At 44.7% G+C, this 27,907-nt stretch overlaps 1 protein-coding gene across 2 annotated transcripts in view; it reads left to right on the top strand.

Annotated features, from left to right (window-relative positions):
- The window catches only part of LMF1 (lipase maturation factor 1), a 161,505-nt gene that overhangs the window by 24,804 nt on the left and 108,794 nt on the right, over positions 1-27,907 (top strand). For both annotated transcript variants that reach the window (XM_088657377.1, XM_088657378.1), the window contains one exon: positions 21,681-21,829. In XM_088657377.1, the coding sequence (XP_088513503.1) occupies positions 21,818-21,829 (12 nt within the window). In that variant the 5' untranslated portion in view covers positions 21,681-21,817. The remainder of the gene's footprint in view (positions 1-21,680; positions 21,830-27,907) is intronic.

Raw genomic sequence — 27,907 nt, 5'->3', positions numbered from 1 at the left:
ATTCATACCCTCTGGCTTAATTTATAGCTTTGTTTCCTTCGCTCTCCCTAACCTTAGTTCACAATGACATTTTGGGTTTTAATTTAATTAGAAGGGGCAATAAGAGGCTGTTCCTCATTATCTTGGTCTGTCTTGTTGCTGTGCATTAATGCAAACTTGCATATGAACACCCTTCCCAAAATAAATAAAAAAAATTGGCTGGCATGTTTTTCAACCGTCTGCCTCCAGATCAGGCAGAAGCTGCTATTTCCCACCCTGGATCTTATGCCTCACTTTCCCCTTCCACAAATAATGTGCTCTAAGTGGCTTATAAGTATAAAAGCAAAGCGTAAAAACAATCGTTAAAACACAAAATTATCAAACAAAGAACAGGGGCAAAAGCCTTAAGAGACCCCCCCATCAGCAATCAAGTTAATACTTAGCCACAGATCAAAAGCATGTTTTAAGCCTTACAGGTAGAAACTTAAGAAACTGACACAGGCAGTTTTGGGACTTGTTTATTTATTTATTTATTTACCCTAAGCTGCCTCCTAATGTATCTTGGGGGTCATAGAATATCCCCAACAAAGGCAGCTGTGTTGTGTCAGGAGAAGAACATTTAAATCTGATTCCTGGATCAGCTTTTGTTTGGGGAAAACCACATGGGACATTCCGCCCCCCGCCCCAAATAATACTTAAACAGGAATTTTAAAAATAGGCAATTGGGGTGGGTGCATTTTCCTCTCCCAGGCCAAATTTGAATGTATCTTCGGCTGTTAAATTGCCCCCCAAAAGCCATGTGAGCATCAGGGCACTTACCTGCTTTCTTTGGTTCAGTGTTGTGTACACCAGACACATTGTTTTTAGTAAATTGGGTAAAATATTATCATATAACAATAATTAATTCTTTACTTTCATTAAGCCCACAGTGCAACTTGCTATCACCTTCCGAGTATAGTTCAAGCATTATGATGAATATTGTAGTAAAGGAAATAAATAATAGTAGAAAGGTTGGTATAAAATCATCATAATCATCGTCACTAATGGAGAGTTGGACTAAGACCTAGGAAACCAGGGTTCAAATCCTCACTCAGCCACGAAGCACCCTGGGTGACCTTGGGCCAGTCTCTCCCTCTTAGCCTAACCTACCTCATAGGATTGTTGTGGGGATTAAATGGGAAGGATGAGAACCATTAACATAAACTTGAGGTCCTTGGAAGAAAAAAGTGGTATATGAATGCAATAAAATAAATAACTTGCAGCCCTCCAGATATTTTTTGGACTCCAGTTCCTACCAGCCCCAGCCAGCATGGTTAGGGCTGATGGAAGTTGTAGTTTAGCCACACCTGATGATTCCCCACCCTTGCATTACGCACCATCCTTCAAAAGTGCAACATGCCTGTTATTGAGCAGCTGAGCAGGAAATGCGTTTTTCTGAACTCGTAGTCACAGGGGATTGTGGGAAAGGACAGGGAAAAATTAATTAAACCAATTAACTCTCCCAGGCGACAGAGGGCCTTCAAGTTCTTGCTAGCTGCAATCCGCATGTATCCGCAGCTAAGTAACTATACATAATTACAAAGTTTGGAAATGGCAGGAATGAGATTAATTTACGTTACGCAGGACCCTTGTGCCACAAAGTCAGATTTTAAAAACTCTCGGCACAAACAAACACAAACTGCCCTGCCAATCTCCTTGGAGCTCAAGGAGCACCAGAATTCAAAGCAAGCAGTGTTTAGTGGGAAGGGAAAGCAAGCAGATTTTGGATCTGTTTCCTTGCTCCCCGCCCCCATCAAAAACCATGTGTGCGATTAGCCGGAACTGATAACTGCCCGGAAACAAATAATGATGAAATGTTGAGCCAGATTTATCTGGAAGGCATTGGAACCCAGTTATCGCTGCTTATAATGTCTCAGATATGAAATGGTTATGTTTTACAAAGGGGGAAAATCTTTTAAATCAAAACCTCAAAATTATATCCAAAGTGTTTCTAATTAGTCTGCGGACAGACCGCTGCTTACAGCCACAGGCTGTCCGTTGAATGCAAAGGACGGTCAGATCCTCAAATAGGCAAATTTGTAACCACGAGGTTGGTCACTTGTCCTGTGCCTGTCTGAGACGGGAGCAAATTGCACTCGGGAGCAAAAGATCTCAATAATCATTGCTGCTTTCCCCTCTCAACTACCTCCATTTTCATCTGCTTTTTGCAGTGCTGAGCTTTGCCCCTTGAAATCGTTCGCATAATTGCTGCAATCACACCTGCTATTTTGCAATAATAGTTTTAATGGTAGGTTTTGCTCTCAATATATACCCTTTTATCTTTTTACCGAGTATGTGGTGCCTATCTAGCAAGATGAAGCTCACCCGTTACCTCTCACAAGACATGAGAGCCTTCTCAAAAACAGTTGGTGCAGGTTCTTGTTACCTGTGCTAAACTCCAGCACTCTTGAACCAAACTATGCATGTATGGCTGTTGTTTTGACAGCTCGGAGGTGGGCCATAGCTCATTGGTAGAGCACAGGTGTTACATGTCAAAAGTCTTAGTTGAATCCCTGGCAGATCAGGGAAGAAGTAATGGGAAAGGCGTCTACCTGAAACCCAGGCCATTCCCATTCAGTGTGACGTAAACTGTAATGTACAGAATGCAGGAAGCTGCATTGTACTGAGTCAGAGTGTTGATCCAGCTAGCTCAGTTAGGCCATTGATCCACCTAGCTCAGTATTATATCTGCACCAGCATTGGCTCTCTTGGGTTGCCAGGGATTGAACATGGGACCTTCTTCTTGCAAAGCAGATGCTCCTTGTGACCCCTTCCCTTCCCTTTTGCCCTTTCTGCCATGTTTGTCAGCTCCTAGTCTGGGCTATTCATTGCAAAGAGAATGTCAAATTAGACCCTTCACCTGATATTCAGCAGCAAATCTTGACATTACTTATACAACTCTCTCTCTCTCTCTCTCTCTCTCTCTCTCTCTCTCTCTCTCTCTCTCTCTCTCTCTCACACACACACACACACACACACACACACACACACACACACACACACTTCATGCTGTAAATCAGGCACCCCCAAACTTGGCCTTCCAGATGTTTTGGGACTACAATTCCCATCATCCCTGACCACTGGTCCTGTTAGCTAGGGATGATGGGAGTAGTAGTCCCAAAACATCTGGAGGGCCGAGTTTGGGGATGCCTGCTGTAAATCTTCAAGCTACCTCTAGGTTTTTCATAAGAGTTGTTAATATTGTTTTAATTATATTAATTACATTTTTACAATTATCTTGTACATAATATGTTTTCCCCTTTTTGTATTTAATCTGTTTTTTAATTTGTGTATCAGTTTGGGAAAAGTCATAATAATAATAACAGAAACTCCGGCAAACTATATTAAAAGACATAGCAAGGAGTGTGCATATATCTCTTTTTTATTATAATGTTTATTGAATTTTCCATTATGTATTATTACAGTACTTTTGTATTTTTTCACCTTGGTATTTGCTCAGAAGAGTGTGCATATATCTCATTTATTATTATTATTTTAAAGACTAGGAATTATAATTTATTGTTTCATTCACTCTTCCATATGTTAAATATTTGGAGTAATATTGATGCTCGAGAGCCTCTGTTGCTAGGTCCAATTTCCGCTGAAGGAACCACTTCCATATTTATTTAAAACCAGTAAAGCCATTCAAGGTCATTATTTGGGTTGTTTTCCTCCGGACGGACCGGTGACACCTGTATGGTTTTAAGCAATGGAAGCCATCTGTGAGGAGGAAGTTGGGTTGCCATGGTGACCAAGTACTAACATGTACTGTGACAAAAGCTGAATGAACTCCAGGGTCATTCAAGTGGGTGTGAAGGTCAGGCCTCCTCATTCCGTCCACTGTGAAATGAGATTTTGAGAAGAAATGTTTATACGGGCTACGTATAACACTGCCTCTCATTTTCTGTTTCCGAAAACAAGGGTGATTTCTCAAACTCTTCCTCCTCCTTCTCAGGCCTCAAGTGAATCAAGTATTGGTTTCTGGACCCAATTTAAGGCAGCTGTGATGACATTTAAAGCCCTATGTGACTTTAGGCCCCAAATATAGGAACATAAGAAGAGACCTGCTGGATCAGGCCAGTTGCCCATCTAGTCCAGCATCCTGTTCTCACAGTGGCCATTCGGATACATACCCCTGTGGGACTCTGACCAGCTCACAGCAGGCATTTTGAGGCATACTGCCTCCGACAGCGGAGAATAAACATAGCCATTGTGGTTAGTAGCCATTGGTAACCTTTTCCTTAATGAATTTCTATGGAAGCCTTTTAAAACCATCAAAGATGGTGGCCGTCACTACTTCCCTTTGTCAAATCTTCCAGCATTTGGCTTCGTTGGATGGCCCAATTGGCTTATAGTGTTGCAAGAGAAAAGTAAAGGCTTCACTGTCAGCTTTCTCCACACCATACAGCATTTTATACACTGTCTTGTGCCTCCTGTTCCTCGCTTTTTCTTTAAACTGAAAGCCCCCAATATTTTAACCTTTCCGCATAGGAAAGCTGAAAGGACACCTCCCCATGTATTCACTTGCCTGTTCCTTGACTTCTGCTGGGAAGCCCTGTTAGTAGTTTCTGTGCCTAACAAGGTCCACGGTGAAGGGAGGTCAGCTTTTTGTTGGCAGGTGAAGGGACAGCTTCTTTTCTCCAGGCCTGTGGAGGGATGAGATACAGTGGAACCTTGGTTTACAACTACCTCTGTTTATGAACGCCTCCGTTTAGGAACGCCGCGGACCCGGAAGTGTTTACATCTGGGTTCCGCAGAGTCGGATGCGCAGATCGCTTCTGCGCAGCTCACGCGTGTGCAGAAGTGATCTGCGCAGAGCATGTGTGCACAGAAGCGCTCTATCGGTGCTTCGTGCACGCGCAGAAGCGTGCCTTCGGGGAGCAAATGCCTCCGTTTATGTACGCCTCCATGGAACGGATTGCGTTCGTAAACCAAGATTCCACTGTACATGGAAAGCTGCTTTATACCGAGTCAAAGCATTGGCCCATCTGGCTCAATATTGGTCTACACCAGGGGCCCTCAAACTTTTTAAACAGGGGGCCGGTTCACTGTCCCTCAGACTGTTGGGGGGGGGGGCTGGACTATATTTTGAAAAAAAAATATGAATGAATTCCTATGCACACGGCACACGTTTAATTTGTAGTACACAAGATACAGGAAAAACAATACAATATTTCACACTAAGAACAAAATTCACCTCAGGTGGAGAGGAGGGAGGGTGTCCTTTTCCCCTGTGCCACACCCGCCCCCTGCCACTGCAAAAGCACTGGCGCATTGCCTGACACGTGCGTGCGAATCCCCTCAACGCCTGGTTTGCGCTCTCGTGCCAAAATTCCAAATGGCCTCACCCACTTCGGCATCCTGACATCACCGCTGCGGCGGGCGCTAGCATGTGTGAAGGGCAACGGGCTGAAGGAACTAAGCAAGCGTGCTTGCGTTCTTTTCAATGGAAGCGCTGTGCCGGGTTTAAATTGCCACGTGGGGACTGACTGAGCGGGCGGCAAGGCTTCCAGTTGGCTACAGGAGCTTCCTGCAGCCAATCAGAAGCTGCAGAAGCCTCGCCGCCTGCTCGGTCATTTCCCACACGCTGAGGTAAGCCTGGCACGGCGTTTTGGCCGGCGGGCCGGATTTACAAGCCTTGTGGGCCGGATCTGGCCCACAGGCCTTAGTTTGAGGACCCCTGGTCTACTTTTCAGCATTTCAGGCTTTTCAGCATTTCAGGCATATTTTCCTAGTCTTACCTGGAGGTACTGGGTATTGAACCAGGGACCTTCTGAATGCAAAGCCTCTACCTTTGAGTCACAGCACCCCCCCTTTTGTTAGGATGGGTTTTGCAAGCTGTTTGATCATCGTTCTTCCCCCCTCCCTCATCACCACCCTCAATTTTTTCCTTGGTCTTCCGGCCTTCTGTTCTCTTTATTCCCTGAGGTTAAAACTTGTGGGCGTTGAGGTCCTATGAGTCATTTTGATCATGGCTGGGATTTTTTTTTTCCAAGCATCAAAACGGGGGAAAGCGCATGCTGAAGCAAGCAGAAAAATAGTTCATGACTGATTTTAAAATCTCTTTGCAGCTCTTGGGAATCAGGGAGATAGGCTCAGATTTATACCCCCTATAACTGTAAGCAGAAGCTCACCTTTTTGTTCCTTGGCGAGGAGCTGGGAGCAGAGCAGAGTTGCTCTAATTTTTTAATCCCCCCCCCCCCAGATTTTGGAGAAAGGAATGTTCTTTGTCCAAAGCAGCCAATCCCTCATGTAAAAATGTAACAAGGTAAAGGACCTCTGGACAGTTAAGTCCAGTGAAAGGGGACTATGGGGTGTGGCACTCATCTCACTTTTCAGGCCAAAGGAGCCAGCGTTTGTCCACAGACAGTTTTCCGGGTCACGTGGCCAGCATGACTAAACCACTACTGGCGCACGGATGACCATGACGAGTGCCGGAGCACATGGAAACACTGTTTACCTTCCCGCTGCAGCAGTACCTATTTATCTACTTGCACTGGCATGCTTTCGAACCGCTAGGTTGGCAGGAGCTGGGCCAGAACAACAGGAGCTTACCCCATCACATGGATTTGAACTGCTGATCTTCCGATCGGCAACCCCAAGAGGCTCAGTGGTTTAGACCACAGCACCACTTTACCCCTCATGTAACAACATGCTCACCCTGGAGAAGGACTGTATCTCTGTGTAAAGCATTTGTTTCCCATGCACAGTGCTTCTAATCTGTCCCCAGTCTGAAATCCTGGAGAGCTGCCAGTCAGTGTAGACAAGTACTGAGCTTGTTGGACCAATGATCTGACTTGGTAGAAGGCAGCTTCCTACGTATGCAGAGCCTTTCCATGTTAAGCAAAGTTCCACCAGATATTCTTCTTATGGGGAAGTACAAGTCCCTCCTTTCACAGAAGATTAACTACTCATGCAAAGTTGGAAGTCTCTGCTTTGGTTATTTTAATTTACATTCTGTTTTGGCACTCAGACTCAGCCAACGGCAGTTTTCCCCTGAGTACATCCATTTTGGTGCCATGGAAATGACATAGAGCAGGTTTGGTGGCTAGATATCTTCAACTATCTTCAGGTATCTAAAGAGCTGTCACATGGAAGATGGAGCAAGCTTATTTTCTGCTGCTCCAGAGGGTAAGATCCTAACCAGTGGATTGAAATGACAAGGAAGGAGCTTGCGCCTAAATGTTAGGAAGAACATTCTGATAGTATGAGCAATCTGACCATGGAATCGGAAGGTGGTGGACCTGCCTTCACTGGAAGTTTTAAAAAAGAAGTGGGGTGGCCATCTGCCAGGGATTATTTAGTTGTGATTCCTGCATTGCAGAAGTTGGACCAGATGACCCTTCCAACTCTACAATTCCATGATTCTGTGATTCTATGAACTACAACTCCCATCAGCCCCAGCCAGAATGACTAGATGACCCATGAGGAAATGCTGCAACATTGGGGGCTGTTTTTACTTTAGTATAGAGAAAGCTGTATAATTTTACAGGAGTATATAAAATTATGTGTGGCAAGGAGAAATGTTTCCCCTCTCTCTCATAACACCAGAACCCGCAGACATTGAATGAAGCTGAATGTTGGAAGATTCAGGCAAGACAAAAAGAAAATCATTTGTCACGTAGCACATAGTTAAATTATAGAACTTGCTGCTATGGGAGGCCACCAACTTGCATGGTTTTAAAAGAGGATTGGACAAATTCATGGAGGATAAGGCTATCAGTGGCTGCTAGCCACAATGACTATGCTCTTCCTCTATGCTTCTGAATACCAGTTTCTAGAAGCCACAGGATAGGTGAGTGTTCTTGTGCTCAAGTCCTGCTTGTGGGATTCCCATTGCGGCATCTGGTTTGCCACTGCGAGAATAGGATGCCGGACTATGTCATTGGCCTGATCCAGTCATTGGCCTGATCCAGCAAGCGCTTCTTATGTTCTTACTCAGTTCAGCAACATCTGTAGGGCTACAGGTCCTGGACAGTTATCAGTTGCACATTTATCATCCATATGTATTTTCCCGAACTGGGATTATGTATCTTACCATTTCTGCCACACATGCCATCATGTCTACGACCCATCCTTAACTCTCCCCCCCCACACACATTTTGGATGCTTCACACAAATGATCACTTGTATTCATTATCCTGTCCCCGTTACAATTTCATGCAATCTGTGCGTACCTCCCGTTATGAAATTCACCAGAAAACGTCATTATCTGGTACTGGCTTACATAATCAACTTCAAAGAGATCGGCGTGGGCAAGATAATTGGAAAGTGGAGCTCTTTCATGGTGTAATTATTCATCCCGAACTTTGCATGGCTTTAAGATTTGCTAATAATGAATGTTGGCTTCCTGCATCCCTCCCCCCAAGCCCCGAGGGGCTTTGTGGTTCTTCTGCAGAGCCAACCAAAAAAAACCCTACTCCGTAGCTTTATATAGGTACATAATATGTATGGAATAATTTATATATAGCAGAAATTGCTAAGACTGGGCAGAGAGGATAGCTTGTGTATATACTCTTGATTCTGGTGGCAAGAGAGTGGGATGCTGCGATCCATAAAACATCTGGAATTATTTATGGATCAGAATAAAGTATGCGAATTGGAACGTTTTTGCTGAAAGCAAGCGTGGTTTTATGTTGCATTTGTGTGCAGGGCACCTGGGGTGCACTGTTGGGGAGCAAGTCGACCTCTATTGCCCAACCTTTGGTTAGCTTCCATCTGAGAAAGCATCACTATCATTACAGGATTAATGCTGGCATTCCTTTCAAAGCTGTTATGAGGATGGAGAAAAAAAGATTCCCAAGTGGCACTTAAGTACAGTGGAACCTCGGTTTATGAACACCTCGGTTTATGAATTTTCGGTTTATGAACACCGCGGACCCATCTGGAACGGATTAATTCATTTTTCATTACTTTCAATGGGAAAGTTCGCTTCAGTTTATGAACGCTTCAGTTTATAAACAGACTTCCGGAACCAATTACACCCATGCTTCAGTTTATGAACGCTTCAGTTTAAGTACTCCGCGGACCCATCTGGAACGGATTAATTCACTTTCCATTACTTTCAATGGGAAAGTTCGCTTCAGTTTATGAACGCTTCAGTTTATGAACACCGCGGACCGTCTGGAACGGATTAATTCATTTTCCATTACTTTCAATGGGAAAGTTCGCTTCAGTTTATGAACGCTTCAGTTTATGAACAGACTTCCGGAACCAATTGTGTTCATAAACCGAGGTACCACTGTACTTATTTCCTGACATTTACACCCCAACTTTTCTCCTTCATGGAACCCAAGGGCAACATACAGATTATCCCCAGGCAGCCACCTATCCATGCTTTGACCAGACCCAGGACTTCTTCAGACCAAATGGGCACAGAAGAAGAAGAAGAGGGTGAGAAGGGGGCATCAGAAACAGACAAGGAAAGAAGTGGCAGAGAGAAAGGGCGGCTCTTCCCACTGCCAGCATGCGGCCCCCAACAGATTGCCTTCAATAGAATGTGGCCCTTGAGAGCTCAAAGGTTTTCCCAAAACCTTTGATCTGGGTTTTGTAGGGAGCAGTCGGACCACAGTTTCCCAGTATAAACACATCACAAGAAGCTCTTTTTATAGCAAACAGGAAGTCTTTGGGGAAGGCTGCACAGGAGCTTACGGCACATGTGCATAAGCAAACTATCGTTTGTTGGACTGGGAGCATTGCATTTGAACCTGGCCATAGAATCCCGGATCCTGGGAAGTCTCCCACTAACTACCAATGACAGGCAAATATTCCAAGGGGCTCTGGGCTGTGTAGCCCATCACTGACTGACTGCCCCATTGCACTGGGGCTTCAGAAAACCTCCTGCACTTCGCTGTGCGTATCAAAATCATTTCAGATGCCTTAAGATGGATCTAATTAAATGTGATAACACAGTGATCTCTCAGAATGACATCCACCTACGGAACTGGAAACAGGACACCCATTAACTTTTAAGCATTAAAAAGAAGAATTAAAATCTTCCCCACTGATTTCTCTGTCACTTGCAGCTTTGCTCCAAAACGAGGGGAAGGGAGGATGGGTGGAGGGGGTGGAGGGGTAGAAGAGAGCTAATTTATTGCTGCATTAACTTAGATATCGCCTTCCTGTCACCTAAGTAGTTTCTAATGACTACCCTGGAGAGTAATTGGGAGCTTTTAAAAGTTTTGTGCTAAATTCTTTCTGTTTCCCCCTGTGCCACATATACTTTTTTCTTTTTTCAAAAAAAGACCCTGAAGTTGTTGATAATGTTTTTCAACTCCTGGATGCTTCTGAAAAAGGGGTGGGGGTGGGGTGAGTTAAGCCTCTACAGAAGTCTGCCTTTGGACAGGGTCTTTCTTCTGTCACCCTGCCTCCTGCAAATTTATAGCACCCTAATTTCTCCTTCTACCCTGAGATCGTTGCTCAGCACAAGAACTTAGGAAGCTGCCTTATACTGAATCAGGCCATTGGCCCATATAGCTTGGTATTGTCTACACTGAGTGGCAGCAGCTCTCCATGGTTTTATTCAGGAAGGCTCTCCTACTCTCACTTGGAGATGCCGAGGATTGAACCTGGGACCTTCTGAATGCAAAGCAGGTGCTCTACCACAAACTACAGTCCTTCCCCTAAATTTAAAGTAAGATTCCAGTCCTCATGGTTCTGAATAGCCGGCTTATATAAGTAGGAGGTTAGGAAGGTGTCTTGTACAGTGTCAGACCACTGGTTCATCTGATTGGTGGTGACTCTAGGTTACAGACCAGAAGCCAGTACAATGTTAGCATAAGCAATATTAAAATGAATTGCTTAATTGGGTTAAGCTGGAGTGACTCCCCTATGAAGAAAGGTTGCAGTGTTTGGGATTATTTAGTTTAGAGAAAAGGCAAGTGAGAGGCAAAATTATGCAAGGCTGTCTCTCAGGGGGGTGCCTCTCATATTTAGGTTGAGGTCACCTCCCAGGATTGCTTCCCCTTCGGATATAGAAAATACTTTACGACCCGAGAAAAGAGACGATGCACGTACTTTTGTAAACCAAGGAAATCTTCAATAAAAATTATGCAAGGCATGGAGAAAGGGGATAGAGAAAAGTTTTTCTTTCTTTATCATAATGCTAGAACTTGTGGACATCCAATGAAGCTGAGTGTCAGAAGATTCGGGACAGAGAAAAGAAAGTCACGCAGCACATATTTAAACTATGGAACTCGTTCCCACAGCAGGCTGAGGCACAGAGACTGACCCAAGGTCACCCAGTGAGTTTTATGGCTGAGCAGGGGCTCTAAGAACTATGGAGTGGCAAATGCACCCAACTCTTCTTCAGAAACACACAGCCTCTGCACCCAGTCTTTGTAGAATCACAGAATTGTAGAGTCGGAAGAAATCCCAAGGGTCATCTAGTCCAGCCCCCGGCAATGCAGGAATCGCAGCTAAAGAATCCCTGACAGGTGGCTGGCCAACCTCTGTTTAAAAAACCTCCAATGAAGTAGAGTCCACCAACTCCTCACACCAACACTGTTTTTCACATGCATGTAGGTATTCCACAGAATAAAACTTGTGGACCATTTCTGGTCCATGCCTTGTGGCTGTGATTTTCCTTTTTAAGTAAAAAAATAAAATAAGGCTAGTGGCTTGTTTTTTGTGCCTGCACTTAAATAAAAGCTGAAAATTCTGGGGAGGGGTCTAGGGTATCCCCTCATGCCAGAGGGAACCCTAGGAACACTGGCTGGAAGCTGACACCATAACCCAAAAGTGTTAGCTTTTTAAGCCTCTGGGCATGTGAGAGGATATATTTGGTGATGCTTGACTGAGGTCTGAACAACTTGATGAGTGGCCTTTTTGAAAACCCCTCTTCTACGAATCTGGTGATGTGGAGTAGAGGAAGGGGGTAGAGGAACTGTTTTTTTGGGGGGTGGGGCTGAGATGCTTGTGGGGCTGAGAAGAGTAACTTTAGAAGGCTGTGGCGCCATTGAATTTGAAGCTTAGATTGAGAGACTCTTAACCACTCTCTCCGCTGGGAAATTCTCTTTAGGTGTTGCGGTGAAATGGTCCCCTGACCACCTTCAACTCTTCAGCTATTTCCTTGTCAAGTGGACTTGATGGATGGGCCTTTTGATTCTCGAGTTTTCTTCTTTCATAAACGAAGTCGCGCCATAAAACGGAATGACCCCACGTCCCATTACGATTTGCGGCTCCCTTCAGAATTACGGGTGGTTTCCTCCGCCCCCCCCCCATTTTTAATGGAAGCTTTTCTTGCCTTTCCTTTTCTGTTTGTGGAACAGTCGGAGAAAGGTTTCTCTTGACTGGAATCTCTGTACTATCTTCCGTAGGCTTGACCTCGAAAGCAAACCGGGCTTATAACTTGTTCAAGGGTTTGCTTGAAAAACTATGGTGGAGGGGGAGAGAGGGCTGAGTTTTGTGGCGCTGTGAAGGCGTGATGAATTTATTGTGGCGTGACGTCCGCTAGCCTATTGAAGAAGTAGAAGAGGAGGCAGAAAGAGATTTTCAGTGCTTTAGAAATAAATTACAATAACAATGTTCAGAAAGGGGTATATGTCTGCATAAACAGCAAGACTCTTGTTTTAATGAACGCTGAAAGAGTGTGTGTTTTTCTGAGCATCCTAACCTTTAACAGACATACAAAGCAACTAAATCTACAGTTGATATAGATATCATCATGTGGGGAGGGGGCTTTTTATAAGCAGTGTTTACTGCAACCAAGCGAAGATGCCCAGGTGCCAGGTTGGTACGTGACGTCTCCATCATCTGGATGCGCATGCCTGGGAATCCTTGGATCGTGCCTGTATCCACAGATTAGCAACACATCCTTTAGAATTCTATCCATGATATTTTATCTGCACAATCAGTACAAATTTCAGGAATCAAGAAATTGTATTGAAAAATACGACTTTTGAGCCATCTGGCTCCAAATGGCAGCTAACCATTCTATTTTGGTGACTGTATCCTGGTTTTAGGAGCCATTTGGTGCCCAGCTTATATATTGGAGTTTCTTACACTGAGCGGGAAGTGATGTACAAATGTATAGCCAAAGCTAAACTTCAATTCATCCATAGGAACATAAAAGGTGGTTTCTAGTTCACATTCCAAAGCTTTGTTTTTTTTTCATTCCTTTAATGAAGCTACTTGTACCAGTCTGTAAAATTATTTTTCTGCTGCCAGCTTGCTTGTTTGCTTTATTTATTTATTTTACAACACAGAAATGTGAATAATATTTATAAGATTACGATAGATCAAACACATCACACAATTGTACATTGTCCTGGTAATTTATTATTGCAGAACATAAGGAATATAGCCCATTCCCCCATAAATTTGTGGGATGTGTGTGTGTGTGTGTGTGTGTGCGTGCGTGCTTTCCCACCAAAACTGTGCAATGCTTTACAAGTTTGCTTGGGAGCATTGTCCCATTATGTTCAGTGGGGCATACTCCGTAGTAAGTGTGCATGTCTTAAATTGCTATGTGTGAATGTGTGGTGTGTGTGGACTGAATAGCTTTCCGTTTGCAATGCATTCTGTATTGGTAATGCGGATTCTTTCATGCGTTCTTCAGAATGTTTCCCAAATTACACCCAGGGGACTAATGACCCGCCAGGGGAGACAGTGGATGGGCAGTCGATTTGTCCAATTTCACACAAGTCTCTCCCACCTCATCTTGGTCAACAACTGCATGGTCTTTAATGAAGCATCCTCACAAATGTGTAGCCAGAGAGAGATTTTCCAGCCAACAGATGTTGGTCGTTAAACATTGGTTTATATGGTTGATTTCTGGAAGATTTTTCGAAGTGTGTGAAGGGTGACAGATTTAAGTTTAATGCATGTGATCTTGACCGAAAAGCAGTAACGTTTGTGGCATTCTCCAGCATTTTCCAAGAAGATACTTTCTTTTAAAAAGAAAGAAAGAAAATTGGCTTATTTTTCTGCACCCAGTTAGGCGCACGTACCGTACATTCTGAACACGTGTGAGGCGAGTGCAGCCGTTGAAATCCGTGCCATTTTTTATTTTATTCCATCTTAAATTGCATCCATTCCCTCTGCCTAGATAACAGTAGCGCTCATTGTCCTGCCCTTGCAGCTGCTGAAATTTGACGAGACCCAACCAAAGAAAACGGGAGCAGGTGGGTCAACAATGCGACCCTTTCGTTCCCAGAAGTATCAGTATGCAGAGAGGGCCGCTGGGCAGTGGGGCGGGAGTGGCTGGGTGAGGGTACAGCGGAGCCCAGAAGGGGTATCCTTAACAAAGATAATTTTTATGTGTATTTGTGGTTTCCCTTTAAAAAGCTCCCCAAATGTCACAGCATTGTACGTGGGACTTCTCTTGCCAATATGCTCTGTCAAGATGGCGGAGTGTTCATTTTCATTGCTGGTGGCTGACTGCTCTGTTTTCCTTCTGTTGGCTCCCAGCTGATATTTAGACCATTATATTGAGGTATGATACTTTTGGGAGGTTTGTTTTAATGCTTAGAAGGGTGTGTGTGTGTGTGTGTGTGTGTGTGTGTTTTGAAGCTGCCTCATATCGGGTCATAACATTGGCTCATCTAACTCAGTAGTGCCACCGGAGATCTTCTGCATGCAAAGTGTGTACTGTGCCTCTGAACTATGACCGTTCTCCAGTGTTTGCTTGCAAATTCCTAGCAAGGTGTGATGCCATATCTCCCCAGCTTCATGTGCAGACATCGGGCCTGCTTGATTCATTGTGGAAAAGTCTGGGTCTGTTGATGGGGACTTGTGCTACTTGAGCAGAGTTCAGGAGGGAAAATATGTTTCCCATTGGCTCCTGTAAGGTAATCTCACTATCAAAGTGAGAGAATGGAATCCCTTCCTCACTGGTTATATTGAAGTTGGGTTTTCCCTTTATTATTGTGTTTTCCTTAGGCTAATGGCTGTGAAAGGAGATGAGACAAATTTGTGGGGAAGAAGAGGACTATTAGAGTGATACCCAAATCTGTAAAAACTGCTCAGTTAGCAGTAGCCATTGTTGACCAAAGGCTGAAAGAACAGCAAAATATGACCAGCTGAAGGACAGAGACACAAAAACTCCTTTATAACTGACTGGTGCTGTTTTATTGATTATACGAATAAGGAAAACAATCTTGAATTTTCACAGACATCTAGACATTTTTGGTTTGTTTTGGGTTAAATCATATTCTACACTTCAGACTGCAGACTTTGTATTCCTATGGTGCATTTTCACAGTATACCTTGATATTTTTTGTTAAAGGGGCATTATTTTTTTTAAACCAATAAAATTATTAAAAATAAAAGACATTTTCCAAACTGGGGGCTGCCGAGTACAGTACGTTGAATATTTTGAAATGATGGTGCCCTCTGGCCTCACTGACCATTAAACGCTGTTGATCACTGTCTCAGCTGTTGCTGATGTCAGTGGGTAACTTAAGAATTTATTTTGTGTTTTTTTAACAGCTGGGGGAGCTCTGTTTACTCCAGGCTGGCTCATCAATAAGATTCTCTTCACCCCTCCTTCCAAGCCCTTTCCAGCTGCATGATGGAATTATCCACCTCAATAAATAAATCCTGGCACATTTTAAAACGAGATTGGGATGTTGGAACCATCCCCAGAAGATGGCAGTGCCAGGAATTCAGCTCTGGAAGAAGCCTGGCAGGTGCACCAGGAGGGGTGGGGGAGATCAGCCTTCTAGGCCAAAAAGCCCCTAATAAATTTCCATGCAGCGAATTACAGGCCATTAGGCATTCTGGTACATTGGGTGAAATTCTAAGCTGTACACCCCCTCCCCTTTTCCCTTACTGGGTTTGGAGTCCCTTCCTCACCTGCCTGATATAGTAATAATAATAAAATGCCTAAGGGTGTGTGTTGTGCCAGGTAGAAATTAAAATCTAGTGGGTGAGCCCCTGCCAGCAGCCGGGATCCAAGAAAAAGGAAGGGGAAGCAAAGGAGCCTGCTGTGTGGTCTTGTGGTTTCGGAGGCTCCAATGTGGCCTCCCCACCCCCAGTTGACACAGACACACAATTCAGAATTGCACCTATTGGGCCCCCATCTGCACTATGAAGAGCGGTTCACAAGTACTTGATGGGAATGCCATTTGGAGGCACTGTTCATTTTCCACGTTGGAACAGAGCCCCGCTCTCCTGCGTGTCTTACGCTGGTGCTTTTGGTGACTCTCAGGGCCGCTGCAAATCCTCGTCCAGGTGGTATTTAAACAGGATTGTTCTTCTGCGACGGAGCTGAATGCTGGCCAGGAGTGTGACCTGGCTGCAGAAAAAGGCTAATGAAGTTTTAGTGGGTGTTACTGGGACCAGAGTTTCCAGGTCACGAGAAGCGGTTCTTCCATTTGTTCCATGCTACTTGGATCTCCTCTGATGTACTGTGTCCTGTTCTGGGCACTGCACTTTAAGAAGGATATACAGTAGGTCAGCTTTGGAGAACCCAGTGCCTGCCAGATGTTTTAAATCAAAACTCACATGAGCACTTGCCAGTATGGGGCTTCGGTACAACAGCACTCCAGAGCTTAGGGTGTGGATGCAAGCAGCTAGGTGGCTCAAACGTGAGTAGAGGAAAACTGGTTGAATGCAATCGAACACTGGTGAGGGCTCATCATCAAGCCTACTTAGTGGCAGTGAAGGCAGCAAAGTATACACACTGCCTCCATTGTATCCTCATTGTGTCGTCTGGCAGAGCTTTTCTGGGATGTCTGCCCCGAAGGAGGTGGCAGAACTGATGGTAGCTCACTGTGAGTTGTTTGCAAAGTGTTTTGAGGACAAAATCGCTTGTATCTACTGGCATCTTAACTCCTGTTATATCAGACGAATCTCAAGGGGTGCCCAGAGAGCCAGCGTGGTGTAGTGGTTAAGAGTGGTAGACTCGTAATCTGGTGAACCGGGTTCACGTCTCCGCTCCTGCACATGCAGCTGCTGGGTGACCTTGGGCTAGTCCCACTTCTTTGAAGTCTCTCTGCCCCACTCACCTCACAGAGTGTTTGTTGTGGGGGAGGAAGGGAAAGGAGAATGTTAGCTGCTTTGAGACTCCTTCGGGTAATGATAAAGCGGGATATCAAATCCAAACTACTACTACTACTACTCCTCTTCTTCTTCTTCTTCTTCTTCTTCTTCTTCTTCTTCTTCTTCTTCTTCTTCTTCTTCTTCTTCTTCTTCTTCTTCTCTGTCTAGTCCTGTTGTGTTGGATGAGGCTTGAGGATATGGACAAGATGCTTGAATCAGTCAAGATGACCACATGCACTCTGGAACCTTGCTCCTCTTGGCTCATCAAAACTTGCAGGGAGGGGACAACTAGCTGGGCCAGGGAGATGATTAATGCTCCCTTGCCGTGGTGGGGGGTGGTGGTTTGAAAGAGGCAATGGTAAAACTACTCCTCAAGAAAACCTCCCTACAGTTGGAAAATCAAAGTAACTACTGGCCAGTTGCCAATCTATCCTTCTTGTAGTACAACATAAAACATGCTGTATGTTGTACTATTATTTGTATTTGCAGCACAGGTACATTTTTCCAATCTCTCCTTCTTGGGCAAGGTTCTTGAGCAGGTGGCCATGAACCAGATCCATGTGCTCTTGGAGGAATCTGATTTTCTAGATGTATTTCAGTTGGTGCTTTGGGCTGGTTTTGGCACGAAAACTGCTTTGGTTACCCTGTGTGATGACCTCTGTTGGGAGCGAGGCAGGGTAAATGTGTCCCTGTTAATTCTCCTCAACCTCTCAGTGGCCTTCGATACCATCGGCCATGGTATACTTCTGGAGCAGCTGTCCGAGCTAGGGGTGGGTGGCATTGATTGGAGGTGGCTCTGGTCCTACTTGTATGGTTGTTTCTAGAAAGTGATACTTGGGGAGTGTTCTTCGGCCCCGCGGAGCCTTCTGTGTGGGGTTCCTCAAGGTTCAGTTATATCCCTCATGCTATTGATAACATCTACATGAAACCACTGAGTTGGGTTATCCAGAGTTTTGGAGTAAGTTGTCATCAGTATGCTGATAACACACTGCTCCTTTACATCCGAGGGCCTGTTAGCAACCCTCCGAGGGCCGCATACCAGTTGCGGGTGGGGCCAGGTGAAACAGTTGGCTGTTCTCTTTACACTATAGGCTAATGTCCAGCCACACACACAGGCTTCTGCTTACACAGAATCAATAGTTCTCCATTCAAGCAAACAAGAGGCAGAATTGCAGTCCAGCCAGGCAAGAGCCCCTGAAGTGTGTGCAGAGCATGGCCCGTGAAGGCCATGGCCTGGGCAGAGTCCAAAAGAGCCAGATAAAGAGACCTGACATTTGGCCAGAGACTCCCCACCTGTGACTTCCTCTTAATACAGATGTGTGTTTACCACAGACAAAAGGGAGTGTGGTTGTTGGAGCTAGGGCAGCTGAGAAGAAAATGAATGGGGCAGTGGTGCTGGGTGATGTGGGTGGGGGAGAGAGAATGAGGTAGGGGGCTGATGTGGTCTGCAGGATCCCTGTTGAAGAATTGGGGTGGGGAGATAATGCACTGTCGTGTGGTGATCCAGTGGACCCAGTTGCTTTTTCTGGAATAGGGTTGTGTTAATTAGCATGTGAAAGCCCTGGTAACACTGGGGTTCTTGTTTGGGCTGAATCAAGTGAGATATACTACCCTTCGGGTGCCAGTTCAGAGCCCATAACTGCTATTTGTGGCCGCTGTCAGGAACAATTAACCTTTCAAGCTCTGCTGTCTCCCCTCGCCTTTCTGATGCAGCTGCTTTTGCAACTGCAGATCTGCGTTCTGCTCCACGAAAAGTGCTGGCTTTGGCAGTGAGTGTTATCTCCTAGAAACCACAGGATGTGTGCAGAGAAAATGAGAATCCCCCCCTTTTTTATAATCAAAGCTCAATCACGAAGGGGAAAACAGTCATTAAGTTTTAATTGAAGGGAATTGTTGGGTCTACAGTTAGCAGAACAAAAAGGCTGTGGGGCGGTGCTGTTCCATTCATGGTTATTTTTTGCTTTCCTTCAATATTAAAAAAATAGTCTTGCTCATCATGAGATCAAGATCTGCACATTTTCAGTTATTCAACAGCCCTTTAATTATGCGATGCCGCGATTCCCAAAACACATCAGCAGGCACCGTAATGTGCTTTGAGAGACCTGATAGCATGTCCTATAACAGATAAATAAAAGCTTCTGTGAGCTTCAGTCTCTTCCCACCAGGAGGCTGCCTGCTGCATCTCTGTATGATTCATTGCTCTGCCCCGGCCACCTTTATAACAGCAGTGATACCTTTATCAGAAGCAACCTGGTTCGTTCGTTCACTCTTCCCTGTGCCAAGCTTCCTCTTGCAACTCTGGATGAATTCCTTTTCTGTGCTTGCCCTGATGTATTTTGGAGACTGGGCTCTGAGGACAGGCAATAGGTTTACTTTTGAGAGGGGGGAATATACCTATATGTCAATCATTCTTTCAGTTTCAATTCAGAATGTTTTTCTCTCTCTGCTGTCAGGAATTTAGGAAACACTGACTTAAGGGACAGTATAGGTGAAGGATACTCAGCAGAGTTTGTGAGCTAAAATTGTCTCCAGCATGTGTAAATTGGGAAGGTTCTTGTTTATGGAATAATCTTGCTTCAGCAAGGGTGTACTTATTTCTCCTATTATATATTTGCCTAAGGTGGCCCTTCAAGTTCCAAACAATAGTAAGATTGATATTTTAACCAACAGAAGAGTTAATATTTTTGTACAAGTTCTAAGCAACTGTAGAATTAATATTAAAACCAGCAGTAGAATTAATATGTCAAAAATTCACGTGTTTGGAATGTGTACATACAAATAAGGACAAACCTTATTCATATACAGAGGGACGCAGGTGGCGCTGTGGGTTAAACCACTGAGCCTCTTGGGGTTGCCGATCAGAAGGTCGGTGGATTGAATCCCTGCAACGGGGTGAGCTCCCATTGCTTGGTCCCAGCTCCTGTCAACCTAGCAGTTCGAAAGCATGTCAACGTGCAAGTAGATAAATAGGTACCGCTCCGGCGGAAAGGTAAACAGCGTTTCCAGGCGCTGCTCTGGTTTGCCAGAAGCGGCTTAGTCATGCTGGCCACGTGACCTGGAAGCTGTACGCTGGCTCCCTCGGCCAGTAAAGCGAGATGAGCGCTGCAACCCCAGAGCCGTCCGCGACTGGACCTAATGGTCAGGGGTCCCTTTACCTTTACCTATTCATATTTGGAATTTAATCTATTGTTATTTATATACCTTTTCTACACATATATGTATGCTGTTCATTTAATTATTGGGATTCATTTAACTGATACTTAGCAATTGGGTTGTTTATTATTTCTGTCACATTTACTTTACTGAGATGTATGTCTTTTTGTTCAACCTGCGACTTAGTTGTTTTGCTCACACTGAAATAGTAACAGGGCAGACCCTCTTATTTTGTCTTTTAAAATATATATTTTATTGAATTTTAATCAAGTACAAAGCAACAGAGAACAAAGAACTCCCACTAATAACTAATCAGAGTGAAGGCCCTTCTACAAAAGTCTGCTTTCATCAGTGTAAACTCTTTTTATGTCCCCTCCCTCCTTTTCTTAATAATCATTTGGATATTTTATGTTGTGTGTGTTTTGCTGGAGCTGGAAGGGAAATAAAATGCAAATATTGTAACTTGGTATGACATGGGATGGAATTCTACCTCTCTAACACATTTGATAAGCAGGGAACTTTGGTGGGTGACTGAAAAGAATATCCCAGTGCAAATGTTACTCTACATCAGTGGTTCCCAAAGTAGATGGTACCACCCCCTGGGTGGCAATGAGATTACCTAAAGGATGCTATGATTCCAGTGGGATCAGCAGGGGGGTGCTAGAGCTGTGGGTGACTATCGGAGAAACTTGTGCCACTGGATCAAACTCATCAGTGTTGTGGAATTACTTAAACTAAATAGTTTTAATTGGTTTTTGAATAAACGTGCAATTAGTTGTTGCTGTTTTGAACTGTATTGTGTTATTATGTTTCTTAGTGGGTTGTGCAAACCTTTATTCTGAAGAATGCTTTTTATAGAGTAGGGGTCACTGGAGATGAATCTATAGGACCAAGCGGCGAAATTTCTTTGGAACCATTGACTTAGGTCATCTGGGGGAAAATTCTGCTGCTGGCAGCATGCCCCACATGCCCATCATAGAGCAGTGACCTGAAAATGGACATTTTCTGCTGTTGCCTAACCCTTTCCTCTTCCATATGTGAAGTAGCAGCTATCGGTTGCTTTAGGTGTCTGCTGAAGGCTCTGGTTTTTTTGCACAGGCTTTCCTGTCCTATAAGACTGGACCCTGTTTTATCTGCTTAGATCTCCCAGATTTTTGCTTCATCTGTAACTACTGTTTTATTGGTTTTATTCTGCATTTTTTTGTTTTAATGTTATATTGTTTGTTTTTCAAACTGTTTGAAAGAGATGTTTGAAATGTCAAGTGGTTTGTAAATGCTTCTAAATAAATGAATGTGTCTCATGATATGAAATAAAAAGTAGCCTTTCTTGTTTTTGCTGAAGCAGGCTACCTCTTTGGAAGCTGCGTAACCTGGGAGGTATTGCCTTCCGCTTATGCCCAAACATTGTGATCGCTCAGCTTAACAAGAGACCATCACCCTGCTGACAATAAAGCTGTATGTTGCAGGTGAACTGTCACTTAGTTCTCCAGCAAACTAATGTGTAACTCCCATTATTTCTCCTCTAGGATGGGAATCTCAGCTTCTGGAGACAGGTTTTTTAGGAATATTCCTCTGCCCTCTCTGGACACTTTCCCAGTTGCCCAAACGAACCCCACCTTCCCGCATAGTCATCTGGGGCTATCGATGGCTTATCTTCAGAATCATGCTTGGAGCAGTAAGTGAATTTCCCCCTCCCCATCTTATATTTGTTTCATTTTGCATTTGTTTGCTCCAAGTATACATTGGACTTGTAAGTTGACCGTTTCCCCGGGGAATCCTTGTTGGCAGCAAGAATTTCCTCCATGTGGCCAGGGGGGGCAATCCCCCCCTCACATGTCTCGGCTGGAGAACAACATTGCAAAATTTGGAGAAGTAACAATTTCAAGAGATCACTGTGCTTCAGTTCGCATATTGTTTCAGATGGTGTAAAATAACTTGGTTCACCTTTAAATACAAACTGAATCAAATCTCCCCTGACCCCTCCTCCCATTTCCATAGCTGCCAAGTTATCCCTTTTTTAAAGGGATTTTCCCTTATGCTGAATAGGCTTCCTCGCGAGAAAAGGGAAAACTTGGCAGCTATGCATTTCTACTTGAATCTAACAAACCTTTGGGTATAGTCTCAAGTGTGAGCTGAGGGCTGTGGGAGAGGTTTTTATTTGAATCTCTCCTAACTAAATGCTAATTGAAGTGCTTGATTAACATGATATCTCACCTCAGGCTTCAGCTATTAACCAGGGCTGTGCATTGGTAGGTGATTACTGCCTGCTTTCCATTATAAGTGGAGATGAAATTTAAAAATCACTTTGGGAAGACAGTAATTCCTTTGCATTTTTCAAAGTTTAAGAACCCTATCCTGCAAATGGCCTAGGCCTCAAGATCTGTGTGATGTTCCGGTATACCGTATTTCTCTGAAAATAAGACACAGTCTTATATTTATTTTTCCTCAAAAAAGCACACTTTGGCTTATTTTCAGGGGATGTCTTATTATTTTCCTCCTCCTCCTGCCATGGCCGGCATTGCTGCTGTGCCTATCACTATGTCTTATTTTTGGGGTATGGCTTATATTCCTTGAATGCTTAAACCCTGTTTCTCTGAAAAGAAGACGTAGCCATAAAATAAGCCATAGCAGGTTTTTTAAGCATTCAAGGTATATAAACCATACCCCGAAAATAAGACATAGTGATAGGTGCAGCAGCAATGCTGGCCGCGGCAGGAGGAGGAGGAGGAAAAAAAATAAGACACCCCCTGAAAATAAGCCATAGTGTGTGTTTTTTGAGGAAAAATAAATATAAGACTGTGTCTTATTTTCTGAGAAACACAGAAAATCCTGCTATGGCTTATTTTATGACTACGTCTTAAAATACAGGGGAAACAGGGTAGCTGAAATCTTTTGTACCTTCTACCCCAGCAGAATAAATGACCACCTTTTCTTATCACTTTTTCTTACATGTTTAGGCTGCCCTGCGGGGCTACAGGTTTTCAGCACACTAGGCAGTTAAGGGGTTAAAGATTTTCTGTCCTGCAATACTGGATTGATAATGGGCATCTCAAGGAGCCTCTCAGCTTTCTGTGATTCCCTCTTGCATTTAGTCTCTCCAACTAAAAAAAATGAGACAGGGAAATAACCCCCCCCCCTTCAGAGCTGTCCATCTCCCAATTCCCTTCCTCCTGGACAAGGGGAAGGGGCTTGATCCAGTAAGCTCCTCCCCTTGCCCCTGCCATGACACCACCACCATCATCCCAAGAGGTTCCATGGTCTGCAAAACCCATCAAGACTCCCCTCCCCGCTTTCTGCTTCCAGCATCAAGGGACCCCTCAAGCATGAGACAAAACTGCACCTGCTACATTCAGCCAAGGTTTAATCATCTGCCATTATTTTTGAAGGTAGGGACGGGGAGGCGGGGAAGCAAACAGCCCAGACTGCTTTTTGAGAAATTGCTCTCAAGGCAACAAACAGACGAATTGGCCAGTTCCGGTTTGCTTGCAAAAACTGGTCTCCGCCCAAAACAATGTGGTTGTTGTTGTTTTTTGTCTACGGAGCTAACATCAAATTAAAATCCTGCAGCCCCACGAGCCAAATTTGTTGGTGAGAAATGCCAGTGTGTGCATATTGGCCTGTGTGTGTGTACACACACACACACACACACACACACACACACACACACACACTCACATACATGTTCTTGTCATGAGGTGGTTCAAGGAAGCCCTCATTCATGGGGAAAGGGCCATGGCTCTGTGGTTAGAGCATCTGCTTTGCATGTAGAAGGTCCCAGGTTCAATCCCCGGCATCTCCATGGAGAGCTGGGAGAGATTCCCAGTCTGCAGCCCTGTAGAGCTGATGACACTCAGTGCAGACAATATGGAGCTAGTTGGATTAGTGGTCCAACTTGGTAGAAGGCAGCTTCCTTTGTAACTCCCAGCTGTGGAAACCTATGGCCCAAAGGTACCCAAATTGTCTTGGGCCACTGCCCCCTTGGTTCAATAAGCTCATCCTCAGTGACCTTCTGCCCTGTAAAAGGCATTATTCAGAATACAGATTTGCACGAACCCACTAAAGAAGAAAATAATACAATGGAATTCAAAACAGTAACAATTAACTGCACATTTATTCACAATCAAATTAAAACTATTCCGTTTAATGAATTCAACAAAACTGGTGAACTTGATCCAGTAATACTAGCTTGTTGACGTCTGATAGTCATTTACCCCTCCTCTTGGCTCTTAGCACTCCCCTATTCCCCCCCCCCCGGGGGTGGTACTACCCACATTGAGAACCAAAGCCCCTCCTTTACTGCAGCACCTGGTTTCAGTAGTCATTGTCCCCCACACTTTCCAGCCTGTCTCCCAGCTGCTAGGACTAGGAATGTGCTATGGAATCATAGAGTCATAGAACTGTAGAGTTGGAAGGGACCCTGTGGATCATCTAGTCCAGCCCCCTGCAATGCAGGAATATGCAGCTGTCCCATACAAGGATCGAACCAGAAGCGTTTTGCCATTCTCTTAAAACAACAACAACAACAACAACAACAACAACAACACACACCCACACACACACCACCACCAACAACAACAACAAACCACTTGTTGCTCTCAATAGTAAATCCTGCACATTTCCAGTGTTGTTGTGGAAATCAGGAATTCATTTCGCCCATTCACATATTTATTTATTGCATTTTTATCCCACCTTTTCCTCTAAGGGGCTAGGCTCAAGGTTGATCTTGGGCCAGTCGCTGCCTCTCAGTTCAGTTTAACAGAGTGGTATAAGAGCCACTCTCTTGTGAACATTGGGGATTTTACCTGCATGAGGGGAATAGGGGCCTCCTAGTAATTCTTAACAAACTACAGTTCCCAGAATGGTTTGAGAGCCAGTGCGGCATAGCAGTCAGAGGGCTGGACCTGCGGGGCCAGAGTTTGAATCCTGACTGAGCCATGAAACTCACCATGTGACCTTGGGCCAGTCATTCTTGGTCTAACCTACCTCACAAGATTAAACTGGTGGGAAGGGAGAACTTTGTATGCCACCTTGAGCTCTGAAAGCAGATAGGATATAAATGTAATAACACACACAGACATAGACACACACACACACACACACACACTGCTGGAGTTGTATGTGCATGTGCGTTGCAACCAGAAACACACCCTGCTGGTAGCAGTGCCTGCAGCCCCTTCTCTGTGTTTAACTGCCGCCCATTCCTCAGCTGCAGGCAGCATTGCAACAGGTGCACATGTGTGGTCTGGGAGGAAATGCTGGTTTCACGCGTTAAGCTTGCGCTGTGCTGTGGGCTGTCAGCCTTGTTATCCTAGTCCAGAAGGGATCGTACACATACTTTGGGCATGGCGCTGCCTGAGGTGCCATCAATCACTGATCCACGCCAGCCTGGATTAAAATCCCCTCTCCCTTTAATGACCTTTCCATCTTCCCCCCTCTCAGATGCCTGCTACTTATATATCAACAAGTGAGACATAAAAAGCTGCTCTTGGGGCTTCATCTGTTTCACCGAGAACTCGCTCAGAAGACACCTGGAGAGTTATGGCTCTCCGGATGACCGAAAGCTCAGATCTTTTAAGGACAGGGAGAGACACTCTGTGAATTGTACATATTCCCAGATTCATAGCTGAATGTCTTAGGCAGCTGCAGGCCAACAGTACTCGGTTAAAATAAATGCACAGAATTCCCTTCTTGCAGGTGTTACAAATCTTCAGTGATTCTTCATATTTATCCTACACACACGTGTGTGTGTGTGTGTGTGTGTGTGTGGTGTTTTTGGTGCAGTGCAGGCAGGTTATGTAAAGTTAAAACGGTCCCAGGAGCAAGAGGGCTTTCGAGAAGAATGGGGAGGCTGTCGAACTCATGGCCAAATCCACACCAGTTCTTCTCTAGGTTACTGGAAGCTGCCTCAGAGATGAATTGTCTTGCTAGGTCAGGCTAGTCAGGTCCAACGAGCCCTGTAGTCTGTTCCAGCCAGGATGAAAAGCTCTTGGTGCGGGGAATGAAGGAAGCAGCCTCTTTCCTGCTACTCTCTTAACTGTGTTTCACCCTTGCTCTTCAATCGTCCTTGCAAGGCAAGAAAAAAAAAACGCTTTTCAAAAAGTCCACAATATGATTTTTTAACGTGGACCCTGCAGCACAATGTTGCAGAGCTGGGTCTCCTGCTTAGGTGTCAGTTGGCTGTGTCTTCTTTCAGGAAACTTTCTCGTTCCCTGGTTTTCCATTCTTCCCACCCCACCCCAATGCTGATCATTTTCTGGCTGCTGAGAATGCCCTGTCACTGTCACTCCCTTCATTTAGAGTCCATCTCCTCACCATCTTTTGTGTTTCTGCAAAGCTTACGGTTCCCCACCTCCCTCTAAAATCCTACCAATTACTTCTTCTTGTGGGTCATTTTGCATACAGAAGGAGCTATGGCAGACATTCTCAAACTTCAGCCCTCCAGATGTTTTGGACTACAATTCCCATCGTCCCCAACCACTGGTCCCGTTAGCTAGGGATCATGGGAGTTGTAGGCCAAAACATCTGGAGGGCCGCAGTTTGGGGATGCCTGAGCTATGTTAAGAATGTGAGTTCATTCTTACTATATTTGCTTGTTTATCTTTCATTTCATTTCATTTCATTTTATCCTCCCCTTTCTTCCAAAGGCAGGCCCATGGCCTCTATCGCAGGGGACTCCAAGATTGTGGCCACCTTTAGAATGTTGAGAAAGTGTCATGTTAGCCACTGATAGCCTTTTCATCCTTCATGAATTTGTCCAAGGGCTTGCCGCTCAGAAGGTCGGCGGTTTGAATCCCCGCGACGGGGTGAGCTCCCGTTGCTCGGTCCCTGCTCCTGCCAACCTAGCAGTTCAAAAGCATGTCGAAGTGCAAGTAGATAGGTAGGTACCGCTCCGGCAGGAAGGTAAACAATGTTTCCGTGCGCTGTTCTGGTTCTCCAGAAGCGGCTTAGTCTGGGTGGAACTCAAGAAAACATTCGCAGGCACCATTGGAGGTACTGGTGGAAAACTGCTCTATGGTTGCAGCCTGTGGACAGATCCTGTGAAGGCTATTCCACAAAGTTAAGCTTTAAAATATAACATTATTCCCCTACCCCTTTGTTACTTTTTGGGGTTTTCCATTCTTTTGTGCAGCTTCGCAAAAGCACTTACTGCAAAAGGTGGAAATCTGATTAGCTGAGAAGTCAGATGAGCCATCTTCCTTCCTCCTCCCCTCTGCTCTCCAAATTGCTTTGAATTTTGACATTGCAGGCTCGCCAGCTCTGAAATCACATTAGATATGATGCTGGAAACCAAGGATTTACAGCATTCCTATGTGTTTGAAATCAAGCTCAAAATGGGCTGCAATCAGCAGCTTTAATTGACAGCCACGTCTTCCTCCTTTTTGCCGTTAGGACTCTGAAAGGGAGGGTAATTATCCCAATTGGTTTTATTGCATTAACGTGGGCCAGAGTGGAACATAAAGGGCGCTTTCTTTCCTCCTTTTGTTTTTTGCAATGCTTCCTCGGTATCTGTACATGAGAAATGGGAAAGGGACAGACTTTCTGCAGCGAAGCTTCATGGGAATTTTTGGAAAGTGATGTCTACAACGTTCCGACCTCTGACCTTCCAGCTGCAGCCGTCCCGTACTCTGCGGAGATCCCATACTTGACTTCTTAGTAGCCTCCTTTGTACTTTTCTGATCTTGCTTCATTTGTCGGAGTCATAGCCCTTTGGCAAGAAAACTCTGTGGTTTTTATCTCTCTGCCTCCTGCCCCC

This window comes from Zootoca vivipara, chromosome 13, assembly GCF_965207765.1.
Source record: "Zootoca vivipara chromosome 13, rZooViv2.hap1.1, whole genome shotgun sequence".
Classification (NCBI taxonomy): domain Eukaryota; kingdom Metazoa; phylum Chordata; class Lepidosauria; order Squamata; family Lacertidae; genus Zootoca; species Zootoca vivipara.
The sequence above is the reverse complement of the archived record's forward strand: the minus strand, read 5'-3'. Positions and strand labels throughout refer to the sequence as shown.